The 18,437-nt window shown below is 43.3% G+C and overlaps 1 protein-coding gene across 6 annotated transcripts in view; it reads right to left on the bottom strand.

Annotated features, from left to right (window-relative positions):
* Positions 1–18,437, bottom strand: part of Frmpd3 (FERM and PDZ domain containing 3) — a 149,883-nt gene that overhangs the window by 30,145 nt on the left and 101,301 nt on the right. For all 6 annotated transcript variants that reach the window (XM_039100596.2, XM_063280550.1, XM_039100600.2 and 3 more), the window contains 6 exons: positions 14,123–14,230; positions 11,290–11,421; positions 9,054–9,173; positions 3,897–4,033; positions 3,433–3,559; positions 1,247–1,336 (listed from right to left, as the gene is read on the bottom strand). In XM_039100596.2, the coding sequence (XP_038956524.1) occupies positions 1,247–1,336; positions 3,433–3,559; positions 3,897–4,033; positions 9,054–9,173; positions 11,290–11,421; positions 14,123–14,230 (714 nt within the window). The remainder of the gene's footprint in view (positions 1–1,246; positions 1,337–3,432; positions 3,560–3,896; positions 4,034–9,053; positions 9,174–11,289; positions 11,422–14,122; positions 14,231–18,437) is intronic.

Genomic DNA, 18,437 nt, shown 5'->3' with positions numbered 1-18,437 from the left:
CCCAGGAACCTCCTATGTCTGCCTACAGGCACTTCCATAAGCAGATTTTCTCCAGTATGCCACGCTAGCTCGACAGCGTGTTCCACAGAGCATGGCAAGTACCTGGAGCCAACCAGTAAGATGATTTGATTTTCTTTTTACCAGGGTCAACTAGACTGGAGCAGTCTTAGGGATTGTGCCAGCTGAGCTCTGCCCCAGAGCATTGCTCTGCAGTTCAGGTGCTGGGTAGGCAGGGGGCAGTATGGTCACTCAGGAAACCTGGGCTAGAGGACTGTGGGAGGATGTGTATGTAGAGGCAAAGAGACAGAGCGAGGGTTGGCACATTATGGCCCATGGGTCAAATATGGACCACATCACCTGTTTTCTATGTCCCCATGGCTAAAAATAAGATTTCAAAACATTTTAAGAGGTTGGAAAGAGGTCAAAAGAACCATATTTCTGACACATGAAAATTCTAGGAAATTCAAATATTTTTGTGCCTTTAATTAGTTAGTGGCACAGGGCAACACACATTTGTTAATACAGTGTAGTTTTTTTCATGCTAAGACAGCAAGGCTGACTGGCTGTTACAGATATCCATTTGCTCTATCAACAAAAGGCAAAAAATTTACTATCTGGCCCTTTATAGACAAGGGTTATCGAAGTCTGGAATATAGGAAGAGGGGCAGAAAAGGATGGATAAGGGTCACTGAAAGCAGATTTATCTGTAGGGGATTGGTTTCAGGACTCTGTTGTACATACTAAAATCCATGGCTGCTTAGTTCCTTTTATAAAATGACAGAGTATTTGCATATCATCTGCACAACATCCTTGTGTACTTTTGAGACACAGTCTTATATATCCCAGAATGACCTCAATCTTGAACTCATAATCCTTGTTCTTCAGCCTCTAGAATGCTGAGATTCCAAGCATACAGCATCACATCTGACTCTAATGTATGCTTTAAAATCACCTCAAGATTACTTACAAAGCCTAACGCAGTGCAAATATTGTGTAAATAGCTGTTATACTGTTATGTCTAGAGAATAATGACAAGAAAAATGTCTATACATGCTCAGTAGGAACACATTTTTTTCCTTAGACTAATTTTGACTTGCAGTTGGTTGAATCCATAGATGTAGTGGATGCTTTGAATATGAGAGCTGACTGGCATCATCCCTCCAACAAAGAGCTGGTCCCCAGCCTCAGCCCCCACCCCATGCAACACAGATACTTTGCCCCTCCCCCATCCCACTGTCTCACTGACCAGGCCTACAGTGTTGAATAAAACACCAGTGAAGGTCGGAAGTTCATTCAGAATTCGAAGGTACTGGAGCTTTGCTTGAATTGCGGAGCCCTGTGGAAACAACCCACCCTGTAATGAGAATCCAGAGGAGAACAGAGAAGGAAGCCCACAGCCTCCAAGCGGAGTCTCAGCTTCTTATATGGTAGGTACCAGTCATCAGCCTACTCCATAGAAATGAGAAGGGGCCTGCGTAAACCTGAAAGGAAGTTCCAGTTTGGGTGGTTCTACTTCTAGTATTCTACCTGCCTTTCTAAGCCAGCCTCACATCTCTGGATTCCTCATGCCTAAAGCATCAGTTGACTCCATTTATTCTTGTATTAATTCAATCATTTTCCCCACACTCTGACACCCACCTAATCGATGCATCTCTCTTAAGATCCTTAGAGTCCTACTGGCACTGCCACATGCAATCTTGGGGTCCCACTCTGTGCTTACATACTGAGCACTCTCAAGCCTCAAGTCTGTTCTTCCGCTGGACTTCCAGGTTTCTGGAAGCGCCTGAGCTTGTGTGGGGCAACTGAGCCAGAAACCTGTGACCTCTTCCTTTGTCCTCTCATCTGAGGGCCACCAGTCACCAAATCATGTTTATTTTACCCCTTGGTTTTTCTCTTGAATGATCTGTCTGTATCATTTGTCCTATACCATTGCTTTGACATTCCTTTCTATGCCAGGGCTTTGGGTGCTCTGTTTCTTTCCCTCAGTTACCTCCACCTAGTGCTAGTGGAAACATCCTAAAACATAGTAACTTCAGTCACATCAGCTTCCTGCTTCAACTCCTCCATGGGTCACTGCTACCTGTTAGGATTACATGGAACCCTTTCTATGGTACAGAAAGTCCTTCAATAACTGGTTCCTGTGAACCTCCCTAGTCTCCTCCCCGTCTCTACCTTCACCAGCTCCATATCTTTAATATTCTGTAGCTTCCATGGGCTCAATTGTCTTGTTCTTTTCCCTGCTATCATGACTCTCATTTCTGGGCTTCAGTAGAGATGGCTCTCCCAGCTCAGGGACATCTTCCTTTTAGTACTGTTTCTAGCAATTCATCTAGACAAGCTCCTATCTGTCCATCTTTCAAGTCTCAGCTCTGGCACTAAATATACCAGTTCTTCCTCTCCTAGCCTGGGCTTGGCACCTGTCTCTCCGGAACATATTCAGAGTGCCAGTGCCTGGTGCTTTGGGTAGCGGATGATAGTTTTATTTCCCTGCTTGACTATGTCTGACTCAAGGGCTAAAGCCAGGTTTTCTTCAGCAGAGCACTGGGGATGCATAGAAGAAAAAAAAATCTTTGCTATGGAGATGGTGGTGAGCACTGGTGCTCTCAGCCAAGGGGGTGGGGGTGGGGGTGGGGAACCAATCTGATTAAACATGCACAGTAAGGTGGGAATGGCTTAGCTCTCTGGGGAAATTTGCATCTTAAAAGGGAAGCTAGTTGGTAATTCAAGAAATCTGGAATGGGTGGCAGATATGGGGGTGATTGTGTCTCCTGTCTACATCTGCATGCTGATTCTAGTATTTGTCACCATCCTCCAGCCTCTTGGGCAGGAAGCACAAGCAGATGGAGTGTTAGCAGCCTAAGAAGGCTCAGCAGGGCCAGGAGAGGTGGGGAAAGAAGCCCCTTAAGAGGTAAAGACTTCTGTGTCCGTGTCCTAAAATGCAGAGGACAGTGCAGTAGTGGCCCCAGCTCTATGTTGGGCTTTTATCTCCTCAGATTTCTTCCTCTAGGACTGGTAGGCTTGAAAACTAGGGAGGGACAGTGCAGTCACTCGCATGAAAAGCATGTGCATCCCTTTGGCCAATGCCTTCCATAGGACAGGTGTTCAATTGGCACTAATTGGTGAAAGACCCCAAGGAATGACCTTCCTCATTGCTTCTTTGCTTCAAGGACACAGTGGCTTGCAGTGACGTGCTGCTAAGCCTATTTGGGCTAAGTTTGGATTTGGAGCAAACTCCTTTCTATAACTGCCACATCCCTGGCTAACCCAGATATGTACCTGAGTCAGAAAGAATAATGGATTGTTCACCTAAGTAAGAAAGAGTGACAGTGTGTGTACTTAAGTCAGGAATGGTGGGGATCCCCAGAGTACCACCCAGGACCCTTCTGAGGCCTTTAGTTTTGATCATGGTACTCGATGGCTTCCTCTGGATACCTTGGTGCTGCTAGAAGGATGCATTTGGTGGGCCTTCAGCTGTTGAGAGAGAGACTTCCGAAGGTTCTTCTCTTTGATGCCCTGCAGGAGGGAGGGGGGAAGAAAGGGTTCCAAGCCCCACTCCTTCCTAAAAACAGAAGAAATTCAAGAGATTAGTGAGAGAGACAAAGTGTGATCAAGGGAGGGAGATGATCAGAGAGATGCTGAGCAACTCTGAGAGGCAGGGATGGAGGAACAGAGACTAGGAAAAAGAGAAAGAAGGATAAAGACAGGCAAACTGTGGATCTGTACACAGAAGAAACTATAGCTCTAAAGTATGGGACTTGGGTGGGGTAGAACTCAGGAACTCGAATTCCTATCCCCATAGAATGCCCATGACTTTGAAAAACAGAACACAGCTCAATAATTGCACCTTCTTACGCAAAGCTATTTGTCCCCTCCAGAAGGACCCTTTCGCAACTCACTCCACATTCTTGAGTGTGATCTTCTGACTAGGCCGAGTGGCTGAGACAGTGATATAGATGTGAAGGGCAGCAAGACCCAAAAGCATCTCTGGCTTAGGGTCCATTCCAAAGCGTTCTCGGATAACATCATTACGACTCTGTGAGAGAGGGCAGACCAAATCCATCAGTTAAAGGCAACATCCCTTCCCTGACTGCTTCCCGGCTATGCCCTTGGATCCCAACAAGGCATGGTAGATAAAGGAAGAGGGGGCTACTGCCCTTGGGGAAGAGACAACAGGGTAGCCTTGGGCCACAGGGACATTATTTGCTTGGTTTAGCAAATATTAGACACTTTCTAGTGGCAGGTCACATAACAAGACACAGAGTGCAGAAAATTCTAGGTTACTGTGCAAGTGGGACCTGGTTCATTCCCTTTCATTTTTCTGTTATAAGAGATACCTCACCTTTTCAGGGGTCCTGTACTCAATCACAAGCCATACCAGGCTCTTCTACTAGTCCAGATGAGAATAAGGACAGAAAGACACTGGGAGAGTATCTCTGTGGGGCTCTAATTCAGAAGCCCAGGGTGAGAGGTTGATTGCAGGGATGGATCAAACATTGTTTCTTGAGGTCCAGAGGACAAAAAATTGATGAGTCAATATTTCCTTATACTGACTTAGAAGGAATACCTTGTAGTTCATAGTCAAGTGAATGGCAATGTTCTAAATGCTAAGGGTACCCTAGCTATCAATGACTCCAACTTCACCATTGTCCTTTGGTTGAGGTTGTAACACAATGGGCAATGGGACTAGGGAGCCATAGTACTACTGCTATAGCAAAGGAAAAGACACACACACACACACACACACACACACACACACACACACACACACACACTAAGGATACTTCAGCTGAGAGTGAAGGCTCATGCTTGTAAATCCAGTAATTTGGAGGCTGAGGCATGAGGATCAGAAGGTCAGCCTCCTGGTCAAGATCAAGACTGTATCCAAAAAGGGGAGTGAGAGGAAAACCAATAGTCAATATTCATCTATACAGAAAATCCAGTAGAGTCTACAAAAACTTACTAAAACAGTTCACTGAGTACAGCAAAGTTGCAAGGCATAAAATTACAATAAGAGTGTATTTCTACATGCTACCCATAAATGACTGGATATTGAATTACAAATCTAAATTATTGCTGGGTATGCTGGCTCATAGCTATAATTCCAGTACTTAGAAGGCTAGGGTAGGAAGGCACGGATCTCAAGTTCAATAATAGTGTGGACCAAACAGTTCCAGACCAGCCAGAGTTACAGAATCAAACTGTTCAAAAACAGTAGCAGCAGCAGCAGCAACAAAAATAAAAAAGTCATTTATAATGATATCAAAATGAATAATAATTTGGTATAAACCCGACAAAATATGTGAAAAAATTATATGCCACAAAACTTAGGAAACGTCACTGAGAAAAATTAAAGACACAAATCAATGTAGAAATACTTTGCTCATGGGCTGAAAGACAGTATTGTTAAGCTATCGATTCTATCTTAATCAATGTACAGCTTCTGTGCAATTCCAATCCAAATCATATTAAGATTTTTAGTAGGAAACCAACAAGCCAGTCCTACAATTCCCATGAAGAAATGCAGAGGACCTCTAATAAAACCAATTTTCAAAAGAGAGCAAAGTTGGGTACAAATGCTACTTGATTTGAAGACTTATTATAAAGCTTTAGTTATCAACAGAATGTTTTGTTGGCATTGGGGTAGACAGGTAGATCAATGGAATAGAATAGGGGTTGGGCAATAGATCTACAGATACACAGATAAGTGTTTTCCCACTAGATTTAGGTGTTTTATTACTTATACAGGCTGCTTTTAAATAAAGGTATGAAGGGAATTCATTGAGGAAAAGACATGGTTTTTAATGAGTGGAGCCTTAACACACTCACTCTCTCTCTCTCTCTCTCTCTCTCTCTCTCTCTCTGTCTCTCTCTCTCTCTGTCTCTCTCTCTCTGTCTCTGTCTCTGTCTCTGTCTCTCTCTCTCTGTCTGTCTGCCTTTGTCTGTCTGTCTCTATCTCTCTGTCTGTCTGTCTGTCTGTCTGTCTGTCTGTCTGTCTCTCTCTCTCTCTCTCTCTCTCTCTCTCACACACACACACACACACACACACACACACACTGAATGACCATATATTTTCTAGATATGACACTTGAAATGCTATCCATAAAAGAAAAGAATAACAAACTGGACTTCATCAAAATTCAAACATCTGCTCTGTGAAAGACACTGTTTAGACACCAAAAAGGCCAGACACAGACTGGGAGGAAATAATTGCAAATAACATATCCAACAAATGACTTGTTTCCAGAATACATAAAGAACTCTCAAAACTTGATAATCAGAAAACAAATAAGCCAATAAAAAGACAGGCAAATGAGTTGGACACACATTTCATCACAGAAGATACACAAAAGTGAACACATGGAAAATTATCCAATACCATTAGTTACTAGGATAATGCAAACAGAAAGCTTAGAGATACTACTATATACGATTAGAATGACTAAAGTAAAAGAAAAAGACTGACTATACCAAAAATTGACAAGATCGTGGAGAAGCTAGAACTACAACTACTTCTATACCTACATGATGGGTAGCAATGTTAGATGGTACAGCCACTTGGAAAAATAGTATTAACTTTTTTTTCCAGAAAACCAATCACATCATTCTGTTATTAGCTATTTACCCAAGATCAAAGAAAGCACATGTCTATGTGAAGACTAGAACATGAATACTCATACATGTTGCATTTGTAATAGTACAAATCTGGAAACAGCCCAAATGTCTGTCAATATGTGTAACAAATTCTGGTACCATGACTATTACTCAACAAGAAAAATAAACTACAGATACATTCAACAATATGGATGGATCTCAAAATCTTTATACTGAGGAAAATCAGCCAGATCAAAATAAGTAGACATATTGTATGGTTTAATTTACATAAACCCTTGGAAATGAAAACAAATCTATAGTAACAGAAAACCAATCAGAAGTTGCCTGGGGGATGAATTACAAAGGACCCTGAGGAAATGTCAGTGAATATTGGAATTTTCAATATTTTGATTGTGGTGATGACTGCGGGTGAAAGTTTATCACAGTATTCACTTTAAACATGTGTAGTTTATGTGCTAATTAGACTTCAGTAAAAAAACACCTGATTTTTTTAAAGAAGGAAAAATCCAGATGAAGTCCACATTATCACAAAGTGGAGAAATATGCTGGGCACAAACTTGTCATCAAATTCCAAAATATTAGAACCAAGGCAATCTCCAGAAGGTTGAATGAATAAATTCAAGGCAAACAAAATGAGAACTAAACTATACAACCCATTGTCCCCCTAGAGGTTTGGCAAAGGAACTTGAGGCTGAGAAATGTTCCTAACATTTTAGGTTGCCAGAAAGGGCAGAAAGGACAATCACAATGTCCCTCATCACACAGTCCCAGGTGTCACCCTCAGAGACAGATGAAGTTTTTCTCTTATCAAGTGCTGCATATGTTCTGTGTGCACCTAAAACCCAACATGACCTAAAATGGACTTATTTTAGCTCCAAATTCATGAGATTTTATTCACTTACATGATGACGGATACCATCTCTACTGATACTTAGGAAATCAAACCTTTAAACTTCCCTGGGACCCCACTCCATATACCCATCAACCCCAGCCTTGATTCTGGACATCATTTTTCCTTGGGATGATGACCAGGTGACTCTCCTTTAAGTCTTCTTACCCACTCCTCAGTGTGATTTCTTTACCTTGACTGTATATATCCTAGATATTCCCTAGATATGTGTGCTTTGCCTGCATAATTGTTTGTTCTCCACATAAGCTAGGCCTTGGATCCCCTGAAATTGGCATTACAGATAGCTGGGCACTACCGTGGTGGATACTGGGAATTGAACTCAGGTCTTCTGGAAGAGCACCCAGTGTTCTTAACCACTCAGCTATCACTCCACCACCCTCCCAGGTAATTATGATGTGCAGACATGGTTAAGAAACCACTGTCCTGAAGTAGTTCCACCATCTCAAAGGCTTTGGCAGGGAGAGTACAAAACTCTCACAGGCAACTGAATGTGGAGATGCTTGCCTGTAGACCCAGCACCTGCACCTGGTCTACCTGGTGGCAGGAATATCAGAGGTTCGAGGTTATCTTCAAGGCACACAGTGTACTTGTACATGAGGCCCTGACATTTGTTTTGTTTTGTTTTTTAATTTCATTGAGATTGTTAAAACAAACAACTAGGATAAGGACCAAGAATTTGCATCTCTAACTAATATCCAGTTGATGATGATGCTATTGGTTCAGGTCCCACATTCTGAGAAACACTGCCCAGCTTCCAGAATAAACTCAATTCTGTCCATGGCCTACCAACCATTCACTCCCCGTTTCCTAGCTCTCCGATTTCATTTTCTATTGCTTCTTACATCCTGCACTGAAGCTGCAATAAATCACTTGCATTTTTTTTCTTGTCAGCATTGCCTTTGGAAGTGCAAGGGCTCCTGCTTGGAATACTTCCCCTCTTTTCCATCTTGCTACACCGCAAACATTTACCTCACAGCTAAGGGTATACACATAGCTTTCCTTCTGTGACACCTTCATTGCCTCTCTCTCATGTAGGTCTGGCAGACTGCTTCTTGGATGTCATTGACACCAAACCCTGTTGAGGTTATATCTATAGATATATGAACAGTAGTGAAAGAAGTCTATCCTTTCTTCATCTCTGATTGTCAGGACTTAACCCAGAGTGTGGCTTCCATAAATGTTTCTGGATTGAGTAAGCTCAAAACCATCTCCTTCCTCATCCTAGGTATTGGGAATTAAGGGTTTCTGAACCCAAAAGAACGTGTCAAACCTTGGAATTCTGTGGAAGTACCAGAGTTACTGGGGTTTGCTTGTTTCTGAAAACAGATGGGCTCTGGGTAGACAAATAGACAGTATTTTGACAGTCAAATTCAAGTCAACAGATCAGCTAACTTGACCATGGACCTTCAGAAAGGAAAGGGCCTTTAGAGCAAGCTAAAGGTTGTACTTACATAGCAACTTCACCGTGACGACAGAACATAATGTTTGTTTCCTCACTGGTCTAACTTTGTGTTCCCAAGTTACACCCTACCTGGATGTATAGGTACTCGAAAGCAGCAGGATCCCGACGTAGCAGCTCCACTGGGTCCTTGGGAAAGAAGCTTATTCGGAAGAGGCATTTCATTCCATGGTAGTGTGTCCGCTGCACGACCTGAGACCCAGTGGGGAGAGGGTGGGGGAGAAACCACAGAATCAGTAACTGGGAGGTGGCAGGCAGCTTGGTGGTTTCTTAAAGCTTATAGATGAGCTAGGCTATTGTTTCCTACTCTTATCTCAAGCATGGCAAATTCATATTGAGCATTCTTTCATCCTGGGTTTTACTTTCCCAAGTTTGAGTTATCCATGGACAACCTCAGTCTAAATAGGAAATTCATAACTTTTATTATAGTATAGCTTTATAATTACTCTATATTTTATTAACTTATCAATGAAGCTGGGGCTTTTTTTTTTTTGCTTGTTTGTTTTGTTTTTTGGACAGGAACTCACTTTATAGACCTGGTTGGCCTGGATTTTGCTATGTAGATTGGCTGGCCTTGAACTCATAGAGATCTCCCTTTCTCTGTTTCCTAGGTGCTAGAATTAAAGGTGTGTTTTACCATGCCTGGCTGTGCCTAGTATTTTTTTAATCATTTATTTAGCACATGGACTTTATCAAGAATGGGGTCGATGTGGTAGCCCATGCCTACAATCCCACTGGTGAGGATCATCACAAGTTTGAGGGCAGTTTGGGCAAGAGCCTGTTGTCTCAGTGCCCCTAAAAAAGAACTGAGTCTAAGTGCCAAGATGAGAGGTAGGAAGAGAAGGCTCCTGAGAATTTATCAACTTCCTCCTGCAGATATGCTTAGTGTCTAACAGACTATTTGGTTTCTAGAAAGTTCAAAGAGTGAAAACCACATTCGGAGATACAGATGAAACCTGCTGTCAACACACTGGTAATTGTTGAACCTGGAGAAGGATGATATAGTCCATTATACTATATTCCATATATAGTGTTTATATACAAATTTTCATAATTAAGAAATGTGAAATCCCATTTGGAACAGGAAGCCAATTTGGCTCAGAGGATTATTTATTGGGTATGATAGGAGGTGCTTCAGCTTTCTAGTAAAGCCGAATATTTCTTTGGAAAAATGCATTCTTTTTCTGTGTGTCTCTGTCTTCTTTGTCTTGAGACAGGATCTCATGTATGCCAGGCATGCCTTTCGCTTAAACTCAATGTCTAGTCAAGGATGACCTTGAATTTCTCATCCTCCTGCCTCTACCCAAGGGTTGAGCTTAAGGTATGTGTCACCATACCCAACAACAGGAAGATCAATAGGGTCTGGTACATGCTCATTCCACCAACGAGCTGCATCCCAGCCTTGTTTCTTCTTTTTGTAGTTCAGGCTACTGTAGGTAGAGCCTAGGCTGACTCCAGATGATCCTGCCTACTTTCTCAAGTGTGCTATCGTGCTGGGCTAAGTTTATGAGTTTTGTTTGTCTTCTACACTTTCTAAATGGTATATCTATATCTTCCTAATTTGCCCCCTTCTGCTCTTTCCCACCCTACCACAGCATACTGACTGGCCCTGCTCACCTCTGTGATGTTTCCTGGTGGTTTGCTATAGGTGCAATCCCAGATTTCAACAGTCTTTTCCCATACAGTGTAGCTAGGGGGATGAGATAATTTTTTTCTCTTCTACTTTGGAAGATGATGGAGGCCACCTGTTCTTGATACTATGCAGTCCATTCCTAATTACCATTTGATTCTAATTCTGACCTTTCTATCTCACAACCCTCATCTAAGAGGCCAAGTTTCTTATTAGGAATCAGAAGGGTCTAGCAGGCAGTATTTCTCGGAAAAAGGACAGTGGCCAATAGAGACCAAGACAAATGCCTTTGTCGGGTCACAAAGGGCATCAGGGCTCTCTGGAGATGGATAGTAACTCTCTCAGGTGAGGCTAGTTTGTGGCTCAGAGGAAGAGTGATGTACAAGTCCTTTGGTTCCATTCATAGAAGAACACATACACACATAAATACATATATACACACATATATATATATAGGCACATACATACACACATGCATACACAAATATACATACACACATGCACATACATACATATGCACACACACATACACACTCATACACACATATCCACATATACGTATACATACATGCCTCCCCCTCAGATTGGAACTATGACTTCTGGGAGCCGGCTAACTCCATCATGATAAATTTTCCAGATAAGCAGTGCCATAGATGCTAGAATAAAAGGGTGACTTACATAAGCCAGGGGCTGCTTGTCCTGGAGAATCAGGAACTTGTGGTTCTGTTCTGGCCCGGTATACTCAAGCACAAGAGCAAAATGCTCAATGTACCTCAGGGAGAGACGGTCCTGCAGAGTCGCCATCACATCCTGTAGAAGGAAAAGAGTCTTGAGGAGGGGATCTTTTCTGATTCTAAGTCACTCAAAGGAAAGAATAAATGAGGAAATATTGGAGATGAAGCACAATAGTCCTGCAGAAGCTTTTGTGGTGGCCCAGCCACTGAGTTATGGGACTAGTAAATGGCTTCATGTTACACAGTGGCCTGGGCCCTGAGGAGCACCAAAAGTTCAGGAAGGGCAAGTATGTGTTCCTGAATCCCCCCATCCTGACATATGGTAAATAAAGGCTGCTTCCTTCCTCCTTCGGTACCCTCATCTCTCCATCTTCCCACTCTCTCCTCTCTATTAGATAAATCATTTCCTGAATGCTTATGGGGGGGGGGCTGGCACTGTGTTGGTTCTCCACTCACCTCTCTTAGGTCAGAATGTCCATTTGAGTTCATTTGTCAATGCTTAGGAATGAGCAAAAGCCAAAGCTACATTTCTGTGATTAAAAAGTATACTATTTCCAGATTCATAATCTAAATCAAATGACTTGAGCTACTGGCAAAATGTTCATTTTGGGCCATAGCTAGCTTTTATAGACGATCAATTTAGCAACTTGAAAAATGTGTCCACAAAGAGGAACAATGTCACGTGTCTGGAGCACAGTCATAGATCTGACTACTTTTGGGCTCCGTCTGCTCTGCTGCCCTACTTTTAATACTAGGGCGTCTGAGAGCGTATTCATGGGGGCTGCTCAAATGTCAGTTTTGAGGCTCTTGCCATCTATTTGCTGTGGCTTCAGCATACACACTGCAGTGTGTACGTTTACACAGTCAGCGTGTCTCAATCCCCAAAGGCTGGAGGGAAGCAGGCTTGGGAGTTCAGAGCTCTCTGATGGCCAGAGCTGCCAAAGCATCCCTTCTGTGTGAGATGCTCAGTCATTTGAACAGAGGGCTGCAAAGTGCTGGGTACTTGAGAGGATTTCTTTGTGCTATTCATGTAGTTACAGAGGCTCAAGTGTTACTAGAACCCTGGCATAGACAGATGCGATTTTCTTTGCAGTTAAGTTGCATTGAGATTGTGGACAGCCAAGCCAGTGATTGTCAACTGGTGTTAAATGAGTAACTGCCACCATACCAGACTGTCATTTCATCCAGGCTCTTCTTCAGGACAAGTGGCTTGGAAGACGGTCAAAGTTCTAATGAATAGCCATGCACTTTTGCTGAAGTTCAAAGTAAGACTGAGTGACAAAGGTTGGCACTGCCTAGATGCCACAAATGTAGTAGCATTGTGAGGTAAGGAGTGCTCTGAGCTCTATGACTAAGAAAGGTTGGTCAGTGTACTTAAGGTATTGACAAATTGACAATGGGTATAGTAACCTTGAATGAACACCAAGGGAGATTCTGGTACCTGGATGGCCTATTTATGTTTCAATGTTTCCTTTCATAACTTAAGATGTTCATAACCAAGAGACCAAGTCATAGCTTCCTAAGGAGTACATTTGGGTCTTACTTAGGCTCCTTAGAGATCCCTACATAGGTCTAAGTCTTTCAAAGAAACTTTGGGCAGGGCAATTAATCATTCAGGAACTGTTCTGTTCTCTGAAGGACACTTAGCACCTCTGACCTTGAGATACTAAGTGCCAGTAGCATGATACATCATGGGATGACCCCAAAACAGACTTAGCTATTCCTCAAACCGATATAAGAATGATCAGTAAACTCTGGTAGAAAATACTGGTAAGGCCATTCAAGCACCTGATCATTCCTCCAAACAAGAGTTTTCTGGCTAAGATTGTTCCCTCTCCCCTCTCTCTTATTTCCTTCCAAAAGGATCTCCCCTTGTAGCACAGGCTGATGTAGAACCTGTAATTCTCCAGATTTAACCTCCTGAGTACTAGGCTTACAGGCCTGTGTCACCATACTTGATGGTATACTTTACTTGTAGTGTCATCTTGATCCTTGCATGGAAGGAACTACAGGACAACCGTGGAAAAGGTAAGTTTCCTGCCCAGCAATGTGGGCAGCCTTGGTTGCAGAAGAACATTCATTCTTGCAATGGTGTTCTCCTTCTGGCAAGAGTCCAGAAAAATCAGGGATAGATATTTACATCCCAGTGCAGAGTTAACCTCGGGTAAAACATATCACCGCCTCTACTCTTCAGGACTGAGAATCGCTAGGACTTTTTGACGCCTGGCTGAGCTGTTAAGAATCACAGTTCAGTAATTGCTCTTCCTGTGAAAAGAATAGCCAAAGGGCTGTGACTGGACTTCTCAAATCTTGCTTCAGTGCCCAAGATTTGGTTGTTATTTAAAAAGCAAGACATGGGTAAGCTAATCTCCCAAGAGATCACATTTGTTTATTTCTCTGTGTAAACTTGTGTAGGTGTTATTGTATCAATATAAATCACTTTGGCTTTATAAATGGCTTAATGATCTTCCTATTGCTTAGCTCCTAAGAGTCCTGAAGGACCCGGTGTATGAACATAAAGTAGTTGACCAGCAGATGTGCATTCATGTGCACGCACTTGCGCGTGTGCGGGCACACACATTTTTACAATAATTAGCCCACAGCTGGCCATGCAATTACCCACTACCAGCCTCATCTGAGGATTATGCTTGTGCAGCCGTGCACTCCAGAGCATAGAGAGATCAAAAGCAATCCTGTTCCAGCAGTGAAGCCATTGTGGGCCATCTCAGAGGAACACAGACAAACAGGTACCCCAGGTAAAGGGATTCCTTATGTACCTTAACAGTGGTCCGGCCATCAAATGTGAATGACTTGATCTGCCCATTTTCTAGGAAAACCTTCAGGACATTGGGGATGAGGAGGAGAGCTTCCTTCTTCATCATTTTCTATGGATACATAGGAAAGCGGGAGGAAGACAGGGGGATTGTAAAAAGGAAAGGAAAGAAGGTGATGGAGGTAGGGGGCCAAAAGGGTATGAGAAGAGACAGAGGAAGGACCAGATCAATAATAATGCTATGTACAGACAAGAACAAAATCCCCAAGATGCTGAGCCTTATCCAAAACCATTCCTCTTTTTTTCTAGCATGGTATATTTGCATTCTACTGAAGCTCTGGATCAGTAGAGACCATCATACATAGTGTGGATTACTCATGGAGGGTTTTCTTTGGAGACCACTTCATACACCCCAGTCTATCTCCAGACATTTTTCCCTACCAAGCCCTCACACACCCATCCTTTGCTTTTCTTCTAACATTCTCTGATGCTTGCGATGGTGTTCAAAGCCTCTATGCTAGGCAAACACTCTACCATTGAACCACTTTGCTAGCTTCTTTGGGTCCTTTTCTTTCTTTTCTGCCTTTTGGAGACAGGTTCTTATTAAGTAGCCCCAGTCTGGAACTCACTGAGTGGAGCAGGCTAGCCAGAACTCACAGAGATCTACCTGCCTCTGCTTCTCCAGTGCCGAGATTAAACGTGTATATCGCCAGGCCTGGTTCTTTAGGCCGTTTTTAGATCTGGATCCTGTCTGATTCTCTGGCTTCATGTGTCACCATTGCTAGAAACCGCACTTCTTCCATTTCCCCATATCTGACAGTTCGTCATTCAGGGACTGCCTTACTAGCTTCAGGGCTCTCAGTGTCTCCTACACTGAGACGCTAAGTGCTCATATCATACACGCACAAAAATCATTGTGATAACCAAAAATACTCTGAAACACTTCCAAAAGCCTTTGAAAGTGGGCTGCATTGATCCTGGTTCCAAAGCACTCACTGGCCAAGCTCATTTTTGAACGACTGAGAATTCCTTAGCGGAAGTGTTCCTGGAAATGGGGGTTCATTTATAAATAGTGAATGCGAATTTCTCAATTAACAAACAATCAATTAAATAATGGCCATTTTTTCCTGTCTTCTTTCTCTTCCTGGCAAGCACAAATGGGTGTTTTATAAAACTGTGAATCTAGTCTTCCCATGTTTTTCTATAGTAACCTATATACTCCTTTCTTAGTCTCTCTCTCTCTCTCTCTCTCTCTCTCTCTCTCTCTCTCTCTCACCCACACACACACCCACACATACACATACACATACACATACACATACACATACACATACACATACACATACACATACACACACACACACACCTCCTTTTTTGTTTTTTCAAGGTAGTGTTTTCTCTGTGTAGCCCTGACTGTCCTGGAACTCACTCTGTAGACCAGGGTGGCCTCAAACTCACAGAGATCTGTCTGCCTCTGCCTCCCAAGTGTTGGGATGAAAGGTGTGTGCCACCAATGCCCAGCAACACACACATTTTTTGTGAGTGTCACAGGGTCTTCCAATGTTGCCCGGGCTAGCCACCAACTCACAACTCTCTTTTTTTCTAACTCCCAAGTACTAAGATAAAACTATTTGCTACCAGGCTGGTTTCTTTTTCCCCCTCTGAATACTAGGACTACAAACAAGCATCACTATGCCTAGCTTTCAACAATATTTAGAAGATCTGTCATTTAGAATCAAACAATAAACTCAGAGCAGAAAGACCACCACATCTAGTCATCGTTATGGTGCCAACAACGAATAGCATGCCTGGCACATAGTGTTAAATAAGTGACTGCTAAATGAATGAACAGTAGGCTCTTACTATATGCTTACTTGAGTAGACTCACAAGGAGGATGCACACATTTCCTGGGCCAGCATCATCTGTTTTATGGGTAATTGCAGTGTATAGGTGGCCACAGTCTTTAACTCAGTGGAAGGCACGGGGCCTCTATTGTACACTTAGCTCATGCTAAACATCCAGAGAGATGCAGGAAAGTTAAGAGTCCTAAGATGGTCCTGGTGGGTGGCATACATCCTTAGTCCCAACATTGGAGAGGTATAGGCTGATAGATCTCTATGAGTTAGAGGTCAGCCTGGTCTACAGAAAGAATTCTGGGACAGCCAGGGCTACAAAGTGAGACCCTGTCTCAGATAGATAGATAGATAGATAGATAGATAGATAGATAGATAGATAGATAGAGATAGATAAGTAGATAGATAGAGTCCAACTTGAATTCTTGCTGCTATTCCATGTCATATATGAACATTATGAACCTCAAACAAAGTGCCTGGTATAAGGAGGGTAAGGCTACTGTGCAAGGCCAATTGTGTTCTGAGTTTTGGATGACATAGATTATCAGAGAAGTCTGAGTAGGAAAGTTCAGAACCAGCAGCTGTTGTGGACAAAGCATCAGAGATGCAATTCCTGAGCTTGGGTGTGGCTGACAGTGATGGGGAGCTAGGAGGCAAGTTGGATGGGATCCAATCAAGGAGGAAAGTCATGGATGTCAACTTGGAAAGGTGTGATGATGATGATGTCCAGGCCTTGCTGCTCCTAAGGCGCCCCACTCCTGCCAGGCCCAGAGGCCCAGGCTCCCCAGGCTGATGAAGCTCAGCAGTGGCAAGTTTTATTTAGCACACTGGTTCGGACTCAGATAATTACTTAATTGATTTTGCTTAAAAATAGAGTTGGCAAGGAACGCCCACAGGATTTATTTTTGTTCTGGCTGCTTAATAAAGCCTTGGAACAAAAGGGGAAGGGGACGATGGGGCAGGCTGGAGTCACCTGGACTTGGTCTCTCCAGGTCTGAACAGACTGCTATGGTCCACACAGGCAGCAACTGAGAGGGTTGGAAGATGGATGTGTTTTCTCTCCTAGACAAAGAGTCTCAAAGCAAGCTTGGGGCCTGTCCGAGAGATAGGTGAACTCTGGGTAGGTTCTAGCTGCCCTGAGGCACTCAGTTGCTATTCTGGTTGAATTGGAGATAGCTTTTCAATCTGCCTGTGGCCTGTGAGGTATGGAACTTGAAGGCTGGTAGGAAGAAGAAGGAAGAGCCACAGAAGAGAAAAGAGGTAAAGGACGGCAGGGCATTGTGTGTCCTGACCTTGACTGTGATTTAGAGGTGGGATCACATACATCTGTCCATATTCTGCAAACTCAACACTTATGTCCTCAGAATTTTCATCACTTCAGGACCCCAAAGTCTCACTGGTGAGTTGGACCTTGTGATCTCTTTCACTCCGAGCCACAGGGACTCAGTCCCGTTCCCTCTTCTCTCTGAGCATCAGTCCTTTAACCATTTAACGGTCTCTTTAACTGTTTCTCTTGGGATTGACATCGGATCCTAAGTGTTAATTATTTAGACAGGCTTTGAGGCGTCATTTGAACTTCCTAGTCTTCCTCGCAAAGGGATGCATGAAGGCGTAAGCTGGGTTTGGGGAAAAGAGGCAGGGAATAGATGGAAGACACCTGTGTTCTTGCTCCTTTTTTCCGGGTGGCTCTACCTCAGAGAACTACAAAAATGCCTGGCATCCTGTTGACTTCTCTGCTTAGTCTGGGATTGCTGTTATGTCTCACAACTGCAGCTGTGTCTCAGTACATAAATGATCAGGCTTCCTGACAGCCCAGCCCATCCTACAAAAACACACCAGTGCCTTTTTATCTCTACTCCCACTAGGACATCACCAAATTCTGCAGATTTCTGCCTGATCAGAATTCATGACTGCACTACACACTGACTTCTGCTCTCCACCTACCTCTTCTCATCTGCACATCTAGCTAGGGTAGGGCTCACTGCATGCATTCCTGAAGAACAGCAAGAAACCTGTGGCCTAGCCAGGAATCCCTGGATTGGCAGTTGCATGGCATGGGGTGACCTAGCTGCTTTTTGAGATGATATCACACAGCAGAAGATTTGCTATAGTCTCAGTCTATACCACTTGGCCCTGTAACTCTCACACTGTAGAAAGGTTGCCGGTAGCAAGGAGCAGGTCTTTCTTTTAGATCCCTTCTGGTGCCAGGGGAAAAGTGACTTAAAGCAGAGTCTGTATCATTGCTGCTAGGCAGCTACCCATCAGCACAGTCTTCTTCAGTCAAGATGTGGAATTGCAGGGCCACTTAAATGTGAAGAGAGTTCAATTTCACCAGCCACTTGTTCTCTGGGTCTTCACAAAACCATTACTTCCTCCCTGCTTCTGACAAGCAGCCAAAAGATGTTTATGGAACACTTGCCCTGAGTGTACACTATTGTGCTAGGGACGGAAATTTCTCTAAGTAC

The sequence above is a fragment of the Rattus norvegicus genome, chromosome X (assembly GCF_036323735.1).
Source record: "Rattus norvegicus strain BN/NHsdMcwi chromosome X, GRCr8, whole genome shotgun sequence".
Classification (NCBI taxonomy): Eukaryota; Metazoa; Chordata; class Mammalia; order Rodentia; family Muridae; genus Rattus; species Rattus norvegicus.
Note: the sequence above shows the minus strand (reverse complement) of the source record. Positions and strands in the feature narration are given on the sequence as shown.